At 38.9% G+C, this 23,728-nt stretch overlaps 3 protein-coding genes across 8 annotated transcripts in view; 2 read left to right on the top strand and 1 right to left on the bottom strand.

The window, feature by feature from the left end:
- Positions 1 to 5,406, bottom strand: part of Dorsal (embryonic polarity protein dorsal) — a 75,831-nt gene extending 70,425 nt beyond the window's left edge. For 5 of the 6 annotated variants that reach the window (XR_003656273.1, XM_028310476.1, XM_028310505.1 and 2 more), the window contains exons 1-2: positions 5,214 to 5,406; positions 3,340 to 3,535 (exon numbers count right to left, since the gene is read on the bottom strand). Coding sequence is in view for 5 of the 6 variants with exons in the window: in XM_028310476.1 (XP_028166277.1) it covers positions 3,340 to 3,535; positions 5,214 to 5,253 (236 nt within the window). In the remaining variant the exon portion in view is untranslated. Of the gene's footprint in view, positions 1 to 3,339; positions 3,536 to 4,234; positions 4,311 to 5,213 lie in introns of those variants that run through there. The other variant, XM_028310512.1, reaches the window with a different exon arrangement.
- Positions 5,407 to 5,910: 504 nt separating this feature from the next.
- On the top strand, positions 5,911 to 17,731 carry LOC114357517 (uncharacterized). The gene is made up of 6 exons (XM_028311155.1): positions 5,911 to 6,122; positions 6,639 to 6,851; positions 13,740 to 13,893; positions 15,848 to 16,000; positions 17,194 to 17,257; positions 17,721 to 17,731. The coding sequence occupies exons 1-6, from the start codon at positions 5,998 to 6,000 to the stop codon at positions 17,729 to 17,731; spliced, it is 720 nt and encodes a 239-aa protein (XP_028166956.1). The 5' UTR covers positions 5,911 to 5,997.
- Positions 17,732 to 22,716: 4,985 nt separating this feature from the next.
- Positions 22,717 to 23,510, top strand: LOC114357511 (uncharacterized). Its single transcript, XM_028311144.1, has 2 exons — positions 22,717 to 22,813; positions 23,002 to 23,510. The coding sequence occupies exons 1-2, from the start codon at positions 22,753 to 22,755 to the stop codon at positions 23,508 to 23,510; spliced, it is 570 nt and encodes a 189-aa protein (XP_028166945.1). The 5' UTR covers positions 22,717 to 22,752.
- Positions 23,511 to 23,728: the final 218 nt, after the last annotated feature.

Below are 23,728 nucleotides of genomic sequence, written 5' to 3'. Positions count from 1 at the left end.
CAAAATACTGGTCAAAATTGAATAAATATTTTGATTTCATTTCTAGTTTTTCATGACTCGGTGATCACTGATTTGTTGGCGATTAGAAACAATTTTCTATTTTGCTTTTGCAAACGTCTACGTTAATGTATAAAACCACTGCCTAAGCCGCTAAACTAATTGAGATGAATTTGGTACAGACATAGACCTTGGACCTGTGAAAAGGATCTGCGCTAATAATTCGCTAAGTGAAATTAATACTCTTCTTAAATAAATAATGTATTATTATTTTGCGTTACAGATTATAAATTTATGTACCGTATTTGTGTATACGATATGGTTCTATATTGGCTCACATAAAATTCTAAATCCTATTCTTTGTCTTACTACCGATTTGTGTTCATAATAATCTCTCTTCATAATTTTATTTTTCATACTTTTTTTGTTCATACATTTGTATTACTACCATCGGAGCTCATAACAGTTATTAATCATATTTTTTTTATCAATACTGTTACTACCAAGAACCATTTAAAATACATAATTTTTATTTTCAGATATTTTTTCTTCATAACATTCATTGATTATTTTAATTAATAATGTTGTTACTTAGAACATGCTTCAACTCATAATGTTGTTGTTCAGAATAATTTACTTTATAACAGACATACTCGTATCTTTAAAAAAATCATATATAATTTAATAGAGTAGATAAGCATGCAGAGCATGCAGNAATAAATTCAGGTAATTATTCTTATTTGTGTCTTGGGATTGCTCCCCAATATTTATATTTATGTCACCAGAAATAATAATATTTTGGTAGCGTGAAATTTTGGACAATACTACGTCCAAAGAGTTTAGAAAGTTAGTTAAGTCCTTATATCCAGGGGGCCTGTAGATAGAGAGTAGGATGGTGTTATGGTCAACTTTAACTTGAAGGCAATTTGCATCCTGGAGAGCCGGCTCCTCAACAGTGACACTAAGATGTTTCTGTACATAAGTAACTACTCCTTCATTTTGTGTGCGATTTAAGGTAGTTTTGTAAGTTACATACCCATCAATGTCCGGGACAACTACACCACCTGGGAGCCAGCATTCAGTCAGAGTTATTATATCCCATGATACATTCGTTCTAGTAAGAAGTGTATATAATTCAGTCATGTTTTTAGATATACTTCTAATATTCTGATTTAGCAGTTTTAGATGCTGTCGGCAGTCAAAATTGGGAGGAACACAGCTATCAATATCACACATAGATGATTCAGATATGCTTAGTTTTTCGAGATTGTCCAAGGAGTTTAATATAGAATGTACTGCCATTGTAAAAAAAAGTAGTTATATTACGTACAATATAAAAATAAGAGAAATCGAGAACTGAAAAGGACCGAGTTATAACAAATTTATGAATAAAATAGTTACAATAATATTACAATCAATATAAAGCGAGTATATTAATTAAAAATTACCTCTTAAAATTACTGTATAACTAATTCTTATCTATAGTTGGGTTTTCTAGATCTTGCTCGTTGTTTATAAGGACGGGTTGATCACCTTCTGACTTTCTAATGTAAACGTTCCCGCGGTAGGTCCAGGCGGCGTAGATCCTCCCAGCCCTAACCCGTTCCCTTGCTAGGTAAAAGATATGTCTATTTTTGGAGGTGAGACTGTCCGATACAAAGACTGGTTTAACTTCTCCTTTCAGTCCTAGGGTCCCGGTGTTCAGTTGGTGCTCCTTATTAGTTCTCTTAGACTTGTTATATTCCTTAATCTTCGATACAAGGCTTTGTTTTCTAAGGGTTGAGGTGAATTGGACAACAATATTGCTGGACTTTGTTCTGAAAATATCTCTTATTTCAGTACTTTCAAGGGAAGGGGTTGCTCCAACGTTTGAGGCGATATTTTTGACCGCAGAAAGCAGATGTTCCTTGTTTTCGCGTTCAGACTTAGGGATGTTTCTTATTTCGATTGAGGTTGATTTAGTTTCCTTTTCAAATGATTCTACTCGTTCTTCTAACGTTTTTATTTGCGATTTATAGTGGGAGTTTTCTTTCTCGAGGGAGTCAACTTTGTTCAGTAGGCTGTCGTATTTAGCAGACATAAACTCCATCGATTTTTTAATCTCACAATTCTGTTCAATTAGTGTTGTAAGAGCGTTAGAAAGAATATCAAATCTATTTTCCTGTGATACACGCAACTCTTCAATTTTATAGTCAAGCGATGAGTCGGACGCTCCGGGAGTGAGGTCAAGTTTACGTTTATATCTTTTCGTAATATTTGCTAGTTCCTCGCGGTCAGTTGAGTTCGGAGGATCCTTGTTTAAGACGGGGTCCGACCCATAATGCGGCGGATTGTCTCTTGTTAGCAAGTTATTTGGAGGAGTGCGCTGTGTTTGCGGCATAGTAAACAAGAAAAATAAAGTTCCGCGTCGTGTGTAGGCCTAAATGAGTGCGTAGATAAACTCACGCGCCGACGGCAAGTGAAAGGCGATGGAGGCGGGGCGTGCGTAGGCGCATACCCCACTGACGATCGGGCGGGGTTAGACGGTGCGTAGATTGCAGCGCGCGCAACAGAACAATATCCGTCTTTGTTGAATAGCGTGTTGTCGCACTCGCACAGCAAGTGCCCACTCCTTTCACTAGCTGGGCTCCTGGTATCACTCGCGAGTCTATTGGATTTATTTTTCGATATTATTTTCAAAAATAAACAAATGTGGATTTAACCAGAAAGGCGACTGATCTCCTCAGCGGTCCGGGAGGGAAGGGGAATAATAAAAATAATTTAAGATTTCATGGTTTTCCTTTCATTTGATTAATCAAGTTTGTTGGAGACATTTCATCCTTATACCACAGAATAAGTAGGTAATAGTACAGGTACAGAAGGATTACTCCGCAAGACGATTTAAATAAATGCGAGTCTTGCTGCGACGCGATACAGTGGAATTCAGCTCGCACAGCACTACGTACCTACAATTTTATTCACCTACAAGTTTTGTCTCTTTCTATCGCGTGCCTCTGAACTCTTCTTACGCTGTTAGGGTTGCTGTCTAGTGAAAAAAATAATTATAATCTACTTATATGTCATGAGGTACGTACCTCATAANACACGCAACTCTTCAATTTTATAGTCAAGCGATGAGACGGACGCCCCGGGATATATATGTATAATTACATGTCAAGGTTGTTATCCGATAAATTATCGTGGAAATTATAAATATCTTCACAAACTCACATTTATATTAGTAGGATTAGTATAAATAGTACGCATTGTTACTTTTTTTTTAACTAATATAATTTATTTAATTAGGACAATATTATCGACACATTTATAATTACTTGAAAATTATAAGTTTAAGATTGTTACTTGTAAATGAACCTGTAGGGCTTGGGTTCGGTGGGGGGCCTGGGATCGTCGGGGGGCCTGGTCCCGGCGGGGGGCCTGGACCCGGCAGGGGGCCTGGACCCGGCGGGGGGCCTGGGCCCGGCGGGGGGCCGGCGCGCCGCCCTCAGTCCCAGGGTCGCGTACTTCAGCAGGATACTGGAGGGCGCGTCCATACAGTCTGAAAAAGACACCATGTAAATGACGGGTAGTATGAAAAGCAAACAAGTAACGTGCATTGAAATACATACATCGCTTTTAAAAGTTATTAAATTATAACTCTTCGTTCGGCCTGCTGTACACGGTGGAAGGGCCTTGCCATACTGGCGGATTACAAGCGCGGCGACGCTTGAGTTAAATTGTAGATTTCTGTCAAAAAAGCGTGACGTCAAATCCACGCGTTTAAAAAAACGACTTTGCGTGCTGTTCTAATGTGGCTATCAAAAATCAAATCAAATCACTTGATTTTGGAGATTTTTAACAAAGAATAAGCACTGAATAATATTAAAAATGCAAAGGCTAACTGAAATGTGAGCAATCAAAAATATTGTATTCCTTTTCCTTATCACTAAATACCTATAAAATGGTCAACCTTAACCAAAAACATGAATTCTTCTTCAATCGTATGAGTCGTAATAAAATGTGACGACGAACCTCCCCATCAGCTTATCGAATCCATGAGTCCTCCCCATAACACAGATCACTATACAATATGTAGCAAGCTACCCCATAAGGAGGATCCCCAACTCTATAAAAACCGTTATTTTGATAGCGATCGTGATAAGACTTTCTGTGACAGATCGAAATAGACACATGCAAAGCCGAATGCACAAGTTAGTTACGCAATATTTTTAAGAAAATGTGTAGAAACATTACTTACTGCTCATTGTTGTACGGCTAATATGTTGCTAACACTGAATAAACTTTGATGTATCAAAAATATTTTTAATAACTACAAATTAAGTGCTTAGCAACTATTTTGAATTAAATGTACATGAAAGTAAACTGTAAAACGGTTCATATTTGAGTGAACTGATAAGTACCTAGTACAAAAACGCGAATAATAGACGATTTATCGCTTGGTTTTTCCCTTGGCGATATGTGTTTTATCAAAAAGGCCCATTCAATGTTTCATTTTCATTGATTATTAAAAGGACACGTTTATTTATAATGACAAATTACTACGTTTAGTGTAATCAATCATTAACGAAAGATTTTGTAGGTGTGAACATGGAAATACCTAATTGATTAAATTTAAAAAAAAATTGTAGAGGCACTGTAAAATTATACAGCGGGTTCGAACCCCACCCCCGACGAACTACTTATTGTGGTGAACCCTCTCGTAGTAGTACGTAATACAAGCATATTATTTTAATTTATTAATTACCACGAGGCCTATTGAGCAATACAAATAATTTTACTAACCGCTCGCTGTAATGTTTATCTACGCGTGCGCGTATCATCAAGATCAGTCAGTTATCGATTACATCGTTCTTTGGTTTATGAATGAGACTTCCCCGGGTTGCACTATCTTACAAAAACTATAACAAACGACAAAAGTGTGTCAAAGTCCATGCAATAAAACCGGTTATAGTTACGGTTAAGTTAAGGTGGTGCAACTTGGCCATAGATAGACTTGCAAATGTCACGATTCCTATGAGGTTGTTGGTGTTTTACAAATAACCCTGTATCAGTGTTGGTATTAAATTAAATTAGCATTAAGTAGTAATTAAAAATATAATTAATTATCAATGAAAAAAAAACACTGCTGTACGCAAAAATACATGGACTGGGATGGATCTGAATTTTTTAATTTGTATGCGATTTAACTATTTTTTAGATTAACATTTTTTATTTACCTCGTCGTAGTCCATCGCTGAAAAAGGGATAGATTGGCATCTTTCCCGATTCCAGAAGTCACTGAAGTAAGTTTCACAGTCAATTATAGCCGAAGAAGTACGAGCTGCTTTTAAAGTAGATACGAGTAGCTTCTAAAATCTTAAAGCTACTAAACAAACTTCTATTTCAGCCTCTTCTTTTAGCACGACTAACTGTCGCTACAGTAATTACTATACTGAATAGTTCGTAAATTCTGGAATTTCAGTTGGGATGTGATTTCCTACTGATAAAAAAAGATAACTTCCCGACCTCGCCTCGTTCAAAACACTGCACTGGCTCATTGGAAAAACCTCTTAATCATGAAAAATAAATGTATAATTAATATATTATGGTAAAATTTCTGTAATTATATTATATATAATATAGTTTATTGTTAGCTTGTGTTATTGTTAGTGTTATCTGTCTGAACTCTACCTACAAAACTATAACTTCAGGTGCAGTTATTTAATTCACTTTGACTGTATGTATTTTATTAGTTGCAGTGGAAAGATTTTGTAAATAGGTATTTTAATATTATTCAAGTTTGTAAAAAAATGTAAAAATCGAATAAACAAAATAATAAACCAAACGAAATGAATATTATTAAGACCATAGGAATTCCACCTCATTTTATTAAACAGGTGATTGTTTAAAAATTTCAAAAAACGAATAATCATCGGTGGCTGCTGGCTGTCAAACTGACAATAACAATTGGATGACCAAAGTGATCAGTCGCTACTTTCATAAATATTTGTACATTTTCCGATGAGAATGCCCGAAGGTCTGAAGATACCGCAGAGCACGTCGCCGGTGGCGCGCGCCGGCGCAGGGGACATATCCGAGAGGGAGCTCTCGAGGGAGAGAGACAGCCTGCAGGCCACGCCTCCCACGTATGTACCTTCTTGACCCAAAAAATATAGGAGCAGAAGACAATTTTCATACAGTGCGTTAGCGTTAGCGTATAGACAACGCTGACGGACACGATATCGCCAATAATCCCAAACCACTCTAACCATGGGCATGATATCATCAATAATCGCAAACCAATCTAAACCAGTGCAAGCGCGAGTGCTGTCCGCTTGAGACGCGTCGGTGTGCACTGTGCGTATGCAAAATAGTAAAGTAACAGATTATTGTCTTCTGTCTGTACTCTGTACTATCTATTTAGTGCTTGAACTCATGCAAGACCCAGATATTGAGCCTTTTTGACTTCATCTATTGACGGGCTTACCCATATCTCCATAGCTCAGTAATCAGAGCATTCGTCCGGAAAACGAATGGTCGTCGATTCCATTCCCAAGAGAAGGAATAGAGGTTTTCAAGTTCAAAAAACAAATCGCGCGGACTCTTCAGGCGCGTACATAATTATGTAAAATATGCTCTATATCAAATTATTATTTTTCCAGCCGAGTCCAACCAGCTCACCCGAAGAAGCAGCTGTTCTCAGTACCCGTTAACAAGTTCACAGCCAAGAGCAGCGTGCCCAGCCCCAACCTGGCACGCATCAAGAGCTGCCTCGACCAGTTCCGCGCGCAGACGCCCGCGCGCCGCGTGCGCGTGCGGCCCAAGGCCGTCTCCATGGAGGACCTCACGCCCACCAAGAGGACCAGGAACATGAGGTAAGTGTCCCCAGTCCCAACCTGGCACACATCGAGAGCTGCCCCAAACTGGCGCGCGTCAAGAGCTGCCTCAAACTGGCGCGCGTCAAGAGCTGCCTCAAACTGGCGCGCGTCAAGAGCTGCCTCAAACTGGCGCGCGTCAAGAGCTGCCCCAAACTGGCGTGCATCAAGAGCTGCCCCAAACTGGCGCGTATCAAGAGCTGCCTCGACCAGTACCGCGCGCAGACGCCCGCGCGCCACGTGCGCGTGCGCCCTAAGGCCGTCTCCATGGAGGACCTCACGCCCACCAAGAGGACCAAGAACATGAGGTAAGTGTCCCCAGTCCCATGACGCGCATCAAGAGCTGCCCCAAACTGGCGCGCATCAAGAGCTGCCCCAAACTAGCGCATCAAGAACTGCCCCAAACTGGCGCGTATCAAGAGCTGCCTCAACCTGGCACGCATCAAGAGCTGCCCCAAACTGGCGCGTATCAAGAGCTGCCCTAAACTTGCGCGCATCAAGAGCTGCCCCAACCCGGCACGCTTCAAGAGCTGCCCCAACCTGGCGCGTATCAAGAGCTGCCCTAAACTGGCGCGCATTAAGAGCTGCCCCAAACTGGCGCGCATCAAGAACTGCCCCAAACTGGCACGCATCAAGAGCTGCCTCGACCAGTTCCGCGTGCAGACACCCGCGCGCCGCGTGCGCGTGCGGCCCAAGGCCGTCTCCATGGAGGACCTCACGCCCACCAAGAGAACCAGGAACATGAGGTAAGTGTCCCCAGCCCCAACCTGGCACGCATCAAGAGCTGCCCCAAACTGGCGCGCATCAAGAGCTGCCCCAAACTAGCGCATCAAGAACTGCCCCAAACTGGCGCGTATCAAGAGCTGCCCCAACCTGGCCTCCATCAAAAGCTGCCTCGGCCAGTTCCGCGCGCAGACCAAGGCCGTCTCCATGGAGGACCTCATGCCCACCAAGAGGACCAAGAACATAAAGTAAGTAAGTAGTCTGATTTACAGAAGAGTTTACATTCTAATTTTTAACTTAGAGTAAGTAGGCGCACACCATTGATTTTTCGTTGGCCGATCTAGTTTAGTCGGGCAGTTGATCAGTATGGGCATGTATGGGAGTGCGCACACTACGCCGATTCGATTTGGCCGATTCTTCATACAATTTAAAATCGGGCACAACTATCGGCCAACTAAAAATCAAAGGTGTGCGCCTACTCTTAGACTTGGTAAACTGCTGCTTCTCCCCAATATCTGGAACGCATGAAAAGCTGCTTCGAGTAAGTAGCACCACTCGTGAAGGTTGCCTCTATGGGTATTCATCGTTTACGGTATATCAAGACACCAAGAGGACCAAAAACATGTGGTAAATAGTCTGATTTATAGAAGAGTTTACTCCTTAACTTGACTTAAAACTATAAACTGCTGCTTCTCCCCTAAATATGTAACGCATCAAAAGCTGCTTCGACTAGCACCACGTGTGAAGAGTACCACACGTTTTCGGTTTACCAAGAGGACCAAGAACATGAGGAAGGTGGTTTGGTTTGGTTTCGTCCTATGAACACAGCTGATGGATGGCGGTAACTTTCAGGAGAAATTACAACTACGCTAACTAGCATAGCCAAACCTAGCTTCAACTGTCGTCTATCAAGAGGACTAACGCCCGTATTCACAAACACTACTATGAGCTCTCACGGTGCGCGTGGACGCACAGGGTGACACACGAACCAATCACAGAGCTCTATTCAACGCTGTGCGTTCGATTTACTGCTTCACTCAAGCAAGCATCGTTTGTGAATACCGGTCTAAAATGAAAAACGGCTGCTCTACCTCAACCTGGAACGCATTAAAAGATCTGACTCGAACAGTACCTACCGCAGCTGCGCAATAGGTAGTCTCAAAAAATGGCGAACCGCGAACAATTGTTACGTTTTTATAAAAGAAATTCATTAATTACTCATAGTTGCACAAATTTTAAATGCATTACAGTTAAAAATATTGTGCAACTTGTAACCACAATCTGTTTACTTTAACTACAGTTTTCCCAGAGTGATATGACGCAATTTTATTACATTACATTGATTATAAAAGACACTGAGCTATCTTTAATTTTTTTCCAAAAACATCTTCATGTTTAAAGAATTATTTAAAGTTCTTATGAGAAATAAATTCCATTAACCTAAGTGGTGGTCACTGAGTTCGGCGGTGGTCATGGGTCGATTTTCGATTGAGCCAAGCGAAAAAGTAACAGACAAATATTTGAGCTTAATCTATATATTATATAAAAATGAAACCCGTTTTCCGTTGTCATGACATAACATGAAAACGGCTTGACCGATTTGGCTGATTTTTTTTTGTAGTTTTCTAATACTCTGTACAAGGTTTTTACGGAAAAAAATATAAAGAAAATCTCTACGCTAAGGCGGTACGAAGTTCGCCGGGTCAGCTAGTAATAAATAAAACAGTTTATTTTAGTGTATATGTTATAGTCAAACCTCAAAGCTCAGGCGCTCCTAGGTTTGACTAGTCAATCCTCAGGTTTGACTTGAAGTCTTAGTCAAAGCCCAAACATTTCGGCCTTTGACTAAATAATGTTAGTCAAACCTAGGACAAACTAATTTGGTCAGTCATACGTCGAAAATCAATTTAATGAAATCGGGGTTTGACTAGTCAAACCTCAATTAAGAAATTAACTAACTATGTACTTCATTCTGATATCGAAGTTTACTGTAGGTTTTATCGTGCACGCGCATCTCTTTAGGTGAAGGTACCAGTAACTAAACTTATTTACTGCAAGCGTGATTTTTTGCCGTTTTTTGCTCAATTAATTACGGCAATAGGTGAAAGCTTGAAATATTCATAAATATTCAGTTGCATATTTACTTAAAAATAAATCATTAAATTAAAATAAAATAAATATTTAGGGAGGGGGGGGGGGGCTCCTATACAACAATAAAAGAGTCGTACGGAACCCTTCGTGCGTGAATCCGACTCGAACTTGGTGGGTTTACTATAATTGCTACCGGCCTCTGTAACGCCGCGTCTACTTTTGACCGAGTCTATCAGTCGCTTCTAGGATTGACTAGGCAAAGCCCGAAACAGATTATTTTCATTTCGACGTTTGACTGAACAGTTAGGAACTCCTAGGTTTGACTTAGTCAAAGGCCGAAATAGGAATTTATTTCGGGGTTGGCCCGAAAGCCTTGGTCAAACCTAGGATAGACCAGTCATTCCGCGAAGAGACTGCATATCGACCTTTGACTATGACATATACAGGGTGTTAGGGAAATGGGTATATGAGCCGACACTAGCCCATGTTAACATGGGCATATAAATGGTATGGTGAAGTCAGAAAATTGATATCTTCATTTTAATTATTTTAATTTTCATACAAATCGGATTTTATAAAAAATATTTTGTATGAAAATTATAAAAAAAAAAAAGGGTGATGTCAAAAGACAATGCCGGAAATTGGCGTCTTTTTTTTTCGCGCGGCCATCGACCAAACCTTGTTTTTTGATTACAAAATAGTGTAATAAACCAAACTTACTATGACATGTATACCTCTAAACTCAGTCTGAACTGAGTTACGAGCGTTAGAAGTTTGATGATTTACATTCTAGATTTGCTTTTTGCGAGCAAGTTTTGTAAGAAATTGCAACAAAATAGTGACATTGTATGTGTAAACAAACAATACCATCCATTAAAGACCGTGGGCAGTCGTTGAGATGACAGCGCGAAAATCGTCGGCATCCACTAATTATGACCCTTATGTACCACTATATTGACAAAGTTCTCCGTCTTCGTACGCGATATTGGAAATTTGGCATCTACCATCGGCTGATCTGACATTAGGCGTAGTCTGGCTTTGATATTCAATTTTCAACTGTATTACCTTGACAATCAGTTCAAAATTGATTACTAGAAAATTATTTGACAGACGATTTCTACTCTCGACAAATGCATTTGAATTAGCCCACTGGCTCCAGACATCAGTGTGGAGCAGAATCAGCGCAATAAAAAATAGCGCAATATTTTGTTGCAATTTCTTACAAAACTTGCGCGCAAAAAGCAAATCTAGTATGTAAATCATCAAACTTCTAATGCTCGTAACTCAGTTCAGACTGAGTTTAGAGGTATACATGTCATAGTAAGTTTGGTTTATTACACTATTTTGTAATCAAAAAACAAAGTTTGGTCGATGGCCGCGCGAAAAAAAAAAAAGACGCCACCTTCCATACAAAATCTGGCATTGCCATTTCTGACTTCACCATACCATTTATATGCCCATGTTAACATGGGCTAGTGTCGGCTCATATGTATACCCATTTACCTAACACCCTGTATAGAGATCAATCTTATCTTGTAAATATAAAAATGAAACCCGTTTCGCGTTGTCACGGCATCACGTGTGAACGGCTGAACCGATTTCGATAATTCTTTTTTTTAAATGTTTGTGGAAGTCCAAGGATGGTTCTTACGGAAAAAAATATTAAGAAAATCTCTACGCTAAGGCGGTACGAAGTTCGCCGGGTCAGCTAGTATTCAATATCTTTGTTGATCAAGATTATGATCAAGCCTATAAATAGGTACAGCTTGATAGTCTCAAAAAGAATAGGCTTATTCCACTATTCCCCGTTGACAATCCCCGTCAACGGGGATTAGTGAACTTTTTGTTCACTATTCCCCGTTAACGTTAAATTGGAACTTATTACGGGAATAATAAACTAAAAAGTTCATTAATCCCCATTACATTCAAAATAAAATCCTAATATAAGTAAGGAACCATAGACTTGGCACGACTTTGTCTAGATTTCATTACTTTTTAGAGATAAACAAGCAGCTCCATCGAGACTTGGCTAGTTTTTTACAGAATGTTTTTAGTGGGATTTCACTTCTTTTTGTAGAAAGTGGCAAAATTATTTAACGTCGTCGTTTTATCGATATTTTTTTACGATATTAAACACAAATAAACTCAACGACCTTTAAAATGGACAACGAATCAGAATTGTTTTAATAACATAACCTTAGCGAACCTTACAATATAATAAACGAAATCGAACACCACGGTGCCGGAGTAGTATTGATTATGAATGTGGTGTTACTCCAGATCTTCGATTTTCCTAGTTTTTATAGTTTTCCCTTTATGTGGCCATTAAACCCTAACTCTGTACCAAATTTCAGCTCTCTGAGTTGATGGGAAGTACTAGTTCTATTTTGATGATCATCAGTGAGTGAGTGTCGTAAATGCGAAACTTTGCTTTCGCATAACTTCGGAACTAAATGACCTACAGACTTGAAATTTTGGATTTTAAGTATGTGATTATAGCTTACTAGATGACGAAAATTTCTGCGTTCTGGTCTTATCCAGAGGTTCTCAAATAGGGGCCTGAAAATGCGGCGAAATGGTTCCAGTAAAGGATGGTACGGCAGTGTTTGCTTCGCGCTCGACTTGGCGGGGGCACTGCCGTGCCCCCAGATTGCATCATGGTGCAACTCAAATACTATCTTGTTGTCCTGCGCCACGTGTGTGCAAATCGCGTCGCACGCGCCACAATGGCAAGTATGTACATTCATGAAGGCTTTGAACAGATTTTGTACCTTGTTCTCAAGGCATCAAGCTTGTGGTATCACTTTGTGGTACAACCTACCACTGTTCTGACACATCAGTGACGTAACACCATGTCAATACAACAAAGGTTACGTCACGACACTTTTCCTGTACCGTTTTTGTTGTATCGTGTCTACCGCTGCCTTAACCACGTAATCCTAATCCCACAACTTGAGGATGTTTTGGTTTAAGATAAAATGCAGGTGAGTCATTTTTACAACAGGAATCCGAAAGACTGTGCCAATTTAATAAGGTTATCTGATGATTAGCTGTGGCATAATAATTAATCACAAATAACATGTTTAGATAATGTCAACTTGAATATCATTGAAAATATTCAAATGCTATATTATCTCAAACTTTGAGAACGGTCTTGAGAGCGGTTTACGCGCTCTTGAGTCGCGCGCGGCTGGTCTCAAGTGGCATCGTCATCCGTAAACAAAGTGATTTCGTGTTTTGTTACTGAGATGGGTTCAGTGAATCGCGTGCCAATTAAATATGTATAACAAAACTACGTGGAATTGATACATAGGTATGTATCTTTGCACCGCTTCGCGGAAAAACATAGGTGAACATATTTTTTAATCCGATTAGTTGGGTACTTATTAAGAAAACTGCAACGATTAGGTGTATTAAATCAGTCGTCCTTCTAAAACTGGATTCAATTCTCAAGAAGTACGCAAAGTAAGTTCTAGTAATTTCTGGTAGAGCCACTGCATAGCTAGCAGATCAAGCCAAAATCGTCTTACTTTATTTATTTTCTAGAGAGACCCGCCCCTGCTTCGCACAGGTACAATGTATTATACTTAAAAATCTTTCTCTTGAATCACTCTATCTATTTAAAAAAAACCGCATCAAAATCCGTAACGTAAGTAGTTTTAAATATTTAAACATAGGGACAGTCAGCGGAAAGTGACTTTGTTTTACTGTGTAATGATAATGATTTATTTTTTAATTCCAAAATTCGAAAATAAGGCGAACTTAATGCCATAGGACATTCTCGGCTAGTTTACCTTCGTGTTATTACTTAACCTCTCAAGAATTCATTCTCAGAATTAAGTAGAGATATTTAATTAGTCGATTGGAACGATTGGCGATTCCCGTCGTTCTACAAGGATTTGCCATAACATTGTCGGTCAGGGCAAGAGTCGGCGGTCCGGGCAAGACCGACAATGTTGTTTCATGATGCGGGCTGCGTTCACTGTAAACTGACTGTTGACCGCAGAACGCATGCAGTATATCAATCCTTTAGTTCTTCTATCATTAGGAGGTTACAAATGAGTTATGCTTTAGGGAAGAAAGCAGCCTGGAAGCGGTGAAGTCGCCTGGGCTGCAGTCGGCGGCTGAGGAGCAGGCGGCACGTAAGGTGTACGACTTCCTGGTGGTCAGCGCCTGGCGGCGGCGCAGGGACGAGGTTCGATGCCTGAGGAAGACGCTGGAGTGCCAGGTACAAGCCTACCTACTAGTGCTCCATCTTAATAGTAAATATTGTAAAGAGAAAAGGTTTATTTGTTTTTGAAGGCTCCGAAACTGGACCGATTTAAACAATTCTTTCACCATAGATAGAGCTATACATTATCCCTGATGGATGATATCAATGAATAAAGACAATAAGTGACGTACAGACCGAAAAAAACACGGGCGAAGTTTCTTGCAATAGCTAGCAAAACATAATTTGGATTGTAACCACCTACAATGTAATTTGGCGTTTAAATATTAACAATTTTTTGTGAAATTAATCCGTATTCCCACATAATATTGTCTAGCAAAATGTATGTACACATTGGTCGCGTGCGTATATGACTCATTGTTTACAAGTGAATTTTCCTCTTACTAAATGGCACTGGAATTACCATAGATTCGTGTGTAAAAGAGACATTATTGAAGACATAATACAAGATAAAAAGGGATGCACTAAGCACCGTTAAGATAAAAAAAAATTGCTACGCCATCCGTTGACGTGTTATGTGAATACGCATGACGTAGTTCATTAACTTGTAGTTCCATTCTATAGAATATATCACTGCCACGATGAAGACTAAGTAGTTGACTGTTTTCTTTATTCCCGTTGAGATACACTATTTTGTGTCATACTGTTGAGATTCGTTTAATAACCAAAGGAATAGACTCTCTGTCTGAAGCGGCAATAGAAAATGCCAATTTTGTAGATGTAGTATCGTAAGAGAAGACTTCAGCTTTAAAATGTCTCAGTAGGTGCCCTTGACATAACTTCACTGCGCAATCGAAGATAGTTTATATATTTAACGGTTTGATTTGATACCAATTTTATCGCCTCTGTAACCTTTGTAAGAAAAGTTTATTTATAAGAGCCAACGTAGCCTTTTTAGGTATATGTAGTCAATAAATCCGGGATCTGAGGTCATTATTATATTCTCATATCTGTGAATATTAATGGACATTATCCTCTATATCCGGAACTGGTGAAGTGGAACGTCAATAAACTTTGTTAATCATCAAAACAGGATCTAACTTCATCTCTCCTAAGGAAATATCCTTTGAATAAGAAAATACAACTGCAAATAGGGAAAATCTTCAAAATAATTTGACTTGGCCACATTTAAAAATTATTTGGCTCGTTAAAACTAAATCATATCACTTTCACCCTAACCATACCTATTAATAAATATTACTAGTTACTCCCACTCTTACCACGAAATCGTAAGAGGCGATTTGGAGGGAAATATGCGATCATCAGGTTTCTCCAAACCATCTGACCAGGGCGCCGATTAAGTTAAAAAATTTCATCTTCAACGTGCCCGGACGACGAACGAACATCAGCCGTTATGACAAATCCGTATCGCGGTGTCGTTTTGACAGCTAGTTGAAACGAAGCATAGACGTAAACTTAAAGCTAAATATCTAATGTGACAATGAAAACACTAGGAAGGTACGTCCATTACCGTGATACCGAATTTGCACCTCAGCTGGAATGAAAAACGGAGCGCAACTGGAGAAGAAGCGCGTATTTATTGGAAACGTTAAAAATTAGCGTTTTCGGGGCACTGAGTGGGAAAAGGCCAAATCCACGATTTGCGTCTGGTAAATTGGAGATCCTCTCCTCTCCTGTTCTTGTAACTAGTGAAGACAAATAAATTGCTCTTGAGTCTCGCCTCTGAATAACAAGATCATCTTGTGTTGTGATCATATCTTGTCTGAGGCCCTGGTAAGCTTAACCCTAGCGCCAGGGCTTATACCCAATACATCACCGGCTTGCACCACTGATAGTGTAATGGGTATTTTTTAATCCTTTTTACCACAACCAACAACAGGGCCCCTAATCGATCTTGGCCTTGGGGGCCGTATCATTGATACCACTGAAGGGCGGTAGCTAAGGCGATAGTTGCTGACTATTTGTGTTGAGATTTCGTCGTGTTCATCAGGTGTCATGCTCGGAGCGCCTGCGCATCCAGGTGTCCACGCTGAAAGCGCTGCTGGAGTCAGACACCGCTAAGGTGCGGCTGGCCATGCGAGAGCTGGAGCGCCTCAAGCAGCTGCTTCGTGACGGGGACGTCGAGAAGGCGCTGCTGCAGCGGGTACTTATGTTTCAGTCTTCACCGTCAAAATTATTTCGTAGATGCCTGCCACTGAAGTTACTTAATCCTCCCCAAAACAAAGTTGTCAGATAACGAAGTTGCAGAAAACTGCTAAAGTCCATTACAATCGGAAAATCTGAGTGGCTGGGGATGGCCTATGTTCAGCAGTGAATTTATTGGGTTTCAATTATTAATATTAATTTCAATTTAATTAAAAATACAAAATTTATTTAAAAATACAAAAACATTTAGTGCAGGAACCTTTTAAAATCCCATGAATACCTATTTGACGATAGGTAAAGTGAACTCAAGATGCTCCTGTGTGCGTGTTCCATTACCCATATGCGAATTAATAAAATTAAATTAATTTCAGATTTTATGTAATCGTAATAATCGTGTCTAATTGTAATTAAACTCGCTTACCTTCTAACTTATTTTTCTCGAAATCCAATTTAAAGTTTAGCCGATGTCGCACCATTTTTTGTTATTTCCACAACACAAACTGAAGAAAAATTCATGAACGTGGCGAAACGAATAGAGGGCGGCAATAATCCGGCTCTACCACACTCTCTCTCCTAAATATGCGAGTACGAGTGGAGGGCTGATGGATTTGTGTTCTGCTAAAAGAAATTACGGAAAATAATTCAACCATGACTCACTTTTTGCGTCTTGAGGTTATCGTTTTGCGTCTTGAGATCTTGAGACTTTGGCGGCTAATTGCGCGGCTCAGAGGTGTTCTCATCTCAATATCTCAAAAACACAACTTAAGCACGTGTGCAGTTCTCGAGCGGATCAAATCTGTCCTCAAACGTGTTTTAAACGCGTGCGTAAAATGTTGAGGAATTCAAAATTATAAAGGCATTGTAAGTATGTTGTTCATAAGTGCCACTTGTGGTCTAAACTGAATAAAATATTTTTGATTTTGATTTTGATTATGCGTGAAATGATTTTTTTTAATTATCAATCACAGCACATACTAATCCAAATATGTACATAGTCTAATGCACCGATTACAATATTTATTCGTACGTAAGAACTAAAGAAATTTTCGGTACCTATCTGAGCCAAAATTTTTGTTGACGATATTAATTTAGTTCAAAGGCTAAAATAGCCCAGCAAAACATGAACCAAAGTCCACCTTAGGACATCCGAGTCCGATTTAGACGTAATATAATGGATTTTATGTCGAACAGGAAAAACTGGCTCTCGAGCGCGACGTGTGCGCGGCGCACGACCAGGCCTCCGAGATGAGCATCGGTATGTTGATTATTAGTTTATTATCATTCAAACATCGTTTAATAGGTAAATGTCATGTCTTTAGGAACTAAAACAAGGGAACGTAAACATGCACCGATGATTTAATTACGTGAAAGATAGGCAAACAATCTGGCTAGGCTGAAACGGGAGCGAATAGTGTTGGTGATCAAAATGCAATTTTTCACTTTACAATGAAAATTGCCACCCAGTTTCTCGTAGTTCCATAAGTATCGCAAACAAGTTTTGTATCCAAGAGGTTGTTTCTCACAAAAAACTAAAAAAACTCAAGGAAAGCTGCATAGGAGAGTCACTCAATCGCAGCTCATTAAAAATCATAGTCACACAAGTAAGATAAGTAGGTAGGTTTTATGTCATAGAGTTCCATATCAATCAAAATCCGTCTGTTTTTGTACAATCAAAATAAACACATTTAAAGCTATAAAACTGTGTTTATGACTTGTAGACCGCTTTTGACACGAATTATTTAAAATAACAAGTACTTAAGTAAATCATCGCGTAAGCTTCTTCGTTACTTCCCACACGTGTTTTTTTTATAGTGTTATTTATTAACTTATGCAAATCACTTGTATCATAATTTTATTATGTTTTACGGACGATTTTTTAGCAACTTCTAGTGCCTTGTCTTTTATTTTAATACATAAATAAGTACTGCGTAGGTAGGTACCGCCGCTTCAATTGCCTAGCAGCTCTACCTTTTAATTTCGCATTAAAATAAATATAATTTAATTTTAAACTATTTTAGTTGGTATTTTTTGCAAAAATCATTTTAGGAAAAATTCTTTCAACTTACGGTGTTTTTTAAGTTACATACTAAGGCTGTGTTGCACCATCTGGGGGCACGGCAGTGCCCCCGCCAAGTCGAGCGCGAAGCAAACACTGCCGTACCATCCTTTACTGGAACCATTTCGCCGCATTTTCAGGTCTCTATTTGAGAACCTTTGGATAAGACCAGAACGCAGAAATTTTCGTCATCTAGTAAGCTATAATCACATACTTAAAATCCAAAATTTCAAGTCTGTAGGTCATTTAGTTCCGAAGTTAAACGAAAGCAAAGTTTCGCATTTATGACACTCACTCACTCACTGATGATCATCAAAATAGAAGTAGTACTTCCCATTAACTCAGAGAGCTGAAATTTGGTACAGGGTTAGGGTTTAATGGCCACATAAAGGGAAAACTATAAAAACTAGGAAAATCGAAGATCTGGAGTAACACCACATTCATAATCAATACTACTAGCGCCACACCGGCACCGTGGTGTTCGCCTGTACTGCTCACCGCTAGCACTTTGAACGTCGTTTTTTTGCACCGCGGTGTCAAGATATTTTTCCTTTCTAGACCCAGTCGATTAAGTTGAATGTTGTGTAATTATTTGAATTTTGTTGATTTCGTTTATTATATCGTGAGGTTCGCTATTATTAAAACAATTTCTGATTCGTTGTCCATTTTAAAGGTCGTTGAGTTTATTTGTGTTTAATATAAAAAAAATGTCGATAATATTAAAAGAAAAGACGACGACGTTAAATAATTATGCCACTTTCTACAAAAAGAAGTGAAATCCCACCAAAAACATTCTGTAAAAAACTAGCCAAGTCTCGATGGAGCTGCCTGTTTATCTCTAAAAAGTAATGAAATCTAGACAAAGTCGTGCCAAGTCTATGGTTCCTTAATGCGATTTCTTTATTATTTATTGTTAATGTTGTGTGACTTGGCCGTTGAACTATCTTTATTAAGATAATCATACATAAGTATTATTGAAATACGCAGCTTTATTAAGTCTACAATTGACTGGTTATTGAATCAACGTTTTCCAAGTGCAATTTATTTTCCATCGTCAATGGGTAGCGGTTCTGGCGACAGATTGGTGCAAATGGTGTCATGGAGCATCTGGTTTTGTACCCTTCAACGGCCAAGTCACACAACATTAACAATAAATAATAAAGAAATCGCATTAAGGAACCATAGACTTGGCACGACTTTGTCTAGATTTCATTACTTTTTAGATATAAACAGGCAGCTCCATCGAGACTTGGCTAGTTTTTTACAGAATGTTTTTGGTGGGATCTACTTTAACAGTAACTATAAGAATAATCGGCGTTTTTTGTATGGAATTTGACAGATTTTTGACGTTTGTTAAAGCCAAAGTAAGATGGTCGGCCTAAGTAGTAAGATTGTTATTTGACCTACATCCCAAAGACGTATTATAAGAGTCGACTCTTTTAATAATGTAAATGACAATATTAAGAATCTTTATCCATAGATTAATGATTGATTCAAATAGGACTCCGACCTTTACCTCTGATGTTTACGTTCTTTGCGGACATTTGCGGTCAGTGGAAAGTGACTCACGGCATTAATGTGCACCTTCAGTCAATACATCACTATGAATGTTACAAGTCTCTACCGTTCTAAGGCAAAATTGGCAAACCCCAAAAATATATTGAGCACGATAAGGTGGCATACCTCCTTTCTTGTATCGATAAAGTTGGATAAAGCGCCCCAGAGAGGTTCGAGGATGATTCGCTGTATTTTATTGATGTTGATAATATCATGCTTATTAAAATTTTCTAGCGTTATGAGTCGCATCTCAGGCAACTCGATATCACACTCTCGGCAGCTTTGGTAGATTAGGGCAATGATCGAGATGAATCACGAATTCTGGCGAGACGAAAATTTCCGAATTCAAATGCATTTTATTTGTTTTTGCGAGTCAAAGGTTTCGAATCCCAGAACATATGTATAGTATAAGTATCGCCCGTATTCTGAAGCGACGCGAAGCTCAAAAATAAATTACCACACCTACTTATGCGTAGGTATGCAAGCCTGTAGTAAATACCCAAAATAGTAAAATTCATTCTTCAACCAATCACAGTCAATGTAGTTTAAAAACAGGCCATTGCTTAAGTTTTAATTAAACTTCGTGTCTTAATATCTACTTACATCGGCGCATCGCAACATTTAAAACCTACTTCCTCAACTGGGAATTGAATCCACAACTTTTCACTTCCGGACGACTGGATCACATAAATACACCTAAGACGTAGGGTTTAGCAGTCTCCGTAGTAGCTCAGTGATCAGAGTAGGTAGGTACCCAGTCACCCGGCAAGCAGAAGGTTGTGGGTCAATTCCTAATTGAGGCAGTCCGTTTTTTCAAGTGCATTAGCTGTCAAAACGCAATGCAAAGACAAGTTATGATATCACTATTATTTCGTGAACATAACTTAATGTACTGAAACTGAAAACTACATTTAAAATTTAATTAAGTATAGGTACAACAGATTGTTTTTAGAAATTGTGTCCTAAAATAGGTCTGACAAGTAGCCCATGAGCAGGGCCAGATCTACCATATTATGGCTTTTTGGGCTTCAGCCCAGGGCCCCGTGGATTCAAGGGGCCCCCAGTTAAGTCAAGTCAAAGTCAAAAATATGCGAAACGATAAAAATATACAATAATGCGAAAGTATTAGTGGGCCCCTAAGTAGTATCCCGGGGCCGCCCTAAACTCACGGTCCGGTTCTGTCTACCTAGCATGGTAAGAGCGCTTTCACATTTAGGCGATTTAGCAGCGCGACAAACGCGCGACAGAAGCGCTGCCGCAAATCGTGTTTCCATCCGTTAATAGCCCTAGAAAATATCCTCAAGTATGCCCAAAAAAAATTTTAGCCTTTTATTTTAATGTTTAGTACCTCAAAAATGAAAAATGAAAACCTCATTTTCGCCATTTTCTCTGTTACCCGGCCTTAATTATCAACAAACACAACACTGAATATTAACGCCAAAATTAACGTTTTACGCCGCGGCCTTTAATCGTAAAGTTAACGCTTTGTGATTAAAGGATTTTGATATCTTTCGTTTTTATACAATATCTCGTATATTTTGTGTCTGTAACTGAAAATAGATGCTTTAATCATCCTATATTATATTATAGACTCAACATCAAACAAACCGCACCTTCCGCGACGCGAACTTTAACGATTTTCTTCTGACACAATCATGGTGCCCCAACAATGTTGGTGTTATTTGAAAGCCCAATAGGTAAATATCCTTAAAGAAAAATACATTTAATTTCTTAATAAATATTAACATATACCATAAATGTGACTTGAAAAAATACCTCACTTTGGGTCCACCTATGGGATCAATTAGACCAATTATGGTTATAAATCCAAATAATGATCTCACGTGTCCTCTTTAACAGATATGGATAGCGATTAATCCCAACTTAACAGTTTTATAGCCATAAAAGTTGGCTCTAGCGTAACTACCTATTTTTTGAAGAAGTGACTCTGGATCCTTCTAAAGACAAAAATTTCAAATGGTGGGAAGTGGGGATGCATACGTTTGAAAGTGCTTGTACGCTACAAGGAGGTGCGATTTATTTGATGTCGAGTGTATATATCGTGTTAATTTTCAGAAGTTTAAAATTTTTATTTGATTTTAAATAAGTACTTAAATTAAGATATATACGAGTAGAGTTATAAGCCTAGGCGCAGACCACCAACTTTTAGTTGACCGATAGTTGAGTCGGGCAGTTAATCAGTAGGAATATACATAGATGAATGAAAACATTACACCGATTTGGTCTCGGCCGATTCTTCGTACAAATTAAAATCTGGCCCAACTATCGGCCAACTAAAAGTCGGTGGTCTGCGCCTAGACTAATAACAACCGCTTTGACAAAGTTTTGAAAAACAATTCCTACGTCGTAGTTTGCGTGTTTGATTTCCGTAAAATAAAAATATGTATTACAAATACAAGCTTAAAAATCCTTTTAATTGATCACTTACATGTATTCACAAACATCACTATGAGGTCTCAGAGTGCGCGTGGACGCACAGGGTGACACACGAACCAATTACAGAGCTCTATTCAACGCTGTGCGTTTGTTTCGTTTGTGAATACAGGTGTTAGATCCATTGAATTAATTGAAGACTATTCAGCACCACTTCGCAATTATACCTGAAGCTTTAGACAAGTTTATCTTACCGAGCAGCTAAACTTGTTATAACCAATTATTTTCAAACTGTCTGATTGGAAAGTTTATTATATTTTATACTGTTAGACTAAAATCAAACCGATATGTTGTTAAATATTTTACTACCACTTCAACTTATAAATAAACTAACTTGAAAACTTTTTCGCACACTTTTTGCTAGACAAAGTACTGTTACACACTAAAACATAGATGCTATCTGAGACAAAAAGTCAAATAATCACTTTACTGACAGCGCCGCTGTGTTATTACGATGCTTATTGCTAATCGAATCGCCAATATTTGATAGTAATTCCAGGTGTTAAAACCATAATGATAGAGAAATTATAGCTTGGAAGAGGCGCGAGGAAAATTGGTATGTCGTCTGTCCATAAATATTATTAAGAACCGTTTCAGAAATATGGGCCCAAACTTGTAATCTTTGACTGGATATAAAGTGGGATGCTCGCGGCCGGCCTGCATTAGGCACGTGGATCTGCAGCATGGCGATCAGTCTGCGATTGTATTTTTTTTGCACAATACTCATAGTTTTTGTGAAAGCAGGTAAACAAACAATATAACAAACAATTGCAAAAAGTTACTTAATCTATTAATTTAATAATCCATAGATTAGATTAAGAAAACTAAATAATAACTCATATTGTGAGTTTAGAAAGTAAAACAGGAAACTCAAAGCTCCACCCACTTGTGCTGGTTACTCGCAATAAATAATTATAAAATATCGTTCACAGATGATCTACCACGACCGGAACAAGAGGTCTTACAACCTGAAGAATCAAACGGCATCTTCGGAGTATCCAGTGTCGCCGGCATTGCATCCAGGAACGGTCGCGTCTCATCCCTCGGCGGAATCCAGATCTACCCCGGCCTGGACCAACAAATAACTTACACTAGCAATGACGGAGCAGGATACTACTACCCTCTAACAGTCACGAAAGAAGGAGACGGAAAATACGCGTCCGGGTCCATACAGTTATACCCGGGATCAGTAGTCGTCTCTTCAACAGCTAGATCAGGGTATCCATCTGACATCAAAGCTCTTCCTCTAAGCATAAACCGACCATTCAAGGAGTTTTTATTCCAGCCGGTGCCCGATTTCTTTGAGAAGCAAAGGAATATAGACCCTATTGAGCCCTGGTTTTTGAAGAACATGTTCCCCTTTAGTCCGCCAAGACCTGATGTCGCGGAGAATCCCTGGCTCTATCCAACTTTCAATCCGTTTTTGAACTTCTGGCGTTGAATAAATGTGATTTTTTACTTTTAAGGTGTTTATTATTTCATATTTTTAAATATTTGGCATTATTGAAAATACGACTTCAATTAGAATAATACAATGTAGTGGTAATGTGACAAAAAAAAATTTAATGGAACAAAACCCGCAAAGTAACCAAATTCATTATCTAAATCGAGGTCAGTGTTTGAGTTTATAAGTAACCTTTGTTGCATTTTAAATACTCG

The sequence above is a fragment of the Ostrinia furnacalis genome, unplaced genomic scaffold (genome assembly GCF_004193835.3).
Source record: "Ostrinia furnacalis isolate ACB-3 unplaced genomic scaffold, ASM419383v2 OfSCF0216, whole genome shotgun sequence".
Classification (NCBI taxonomy): domain Eukaryota; kingdom Metazoa; phylum Arthropoda; class Insecta; order Lepidoptera; family Crambidae; genus Ostrinia; species Ostrinia furnacalis.
The sequence above is the reverse complement of the archived record's forward strand: the minus strand, read 5'-3'. Positions and strand labels throughout refer to the sequence as shown.

Bases quoted from the DNA above. Each gene is read 5' to 3' on its own strand.
- LOC114357517 (XM_028311155.1), top strand. From the start codon at position 5,998: ATGAGAATGCCCGAAGGTCTGAAGATACCGCAGAGCACGTCGCCGGTG. The intron at 6,852-13,739 runs GTAAGTGTCCCC...GTTATGCTTTAG, and splicing joins AAGAGGACCAGGAACATGAG to GGAAGAAAGCAGCCTGGAAG. The intron at 16,001-17,193 runs GTACTTATGTTT...TATGTCGAACAG, and splicing joins AGAAGGCGCTGCTGCAGCGG to GAAAAACTGGCTCTCGAGCG.
- LOC114357511 (XM_028311144.1), top strand. From the start codon at position 22,753: ATGGCGATCAGTCTGCGATTGTATTTTTTTTGCACAATACTCATAGTT. The intron at 22,814-23,001 runs GTAAACAAACAA...TATCGTTCACAG, and splicing joins CATAGTTTTTGTGAAAGCAG to ATGATCTACCACGACCGGAA.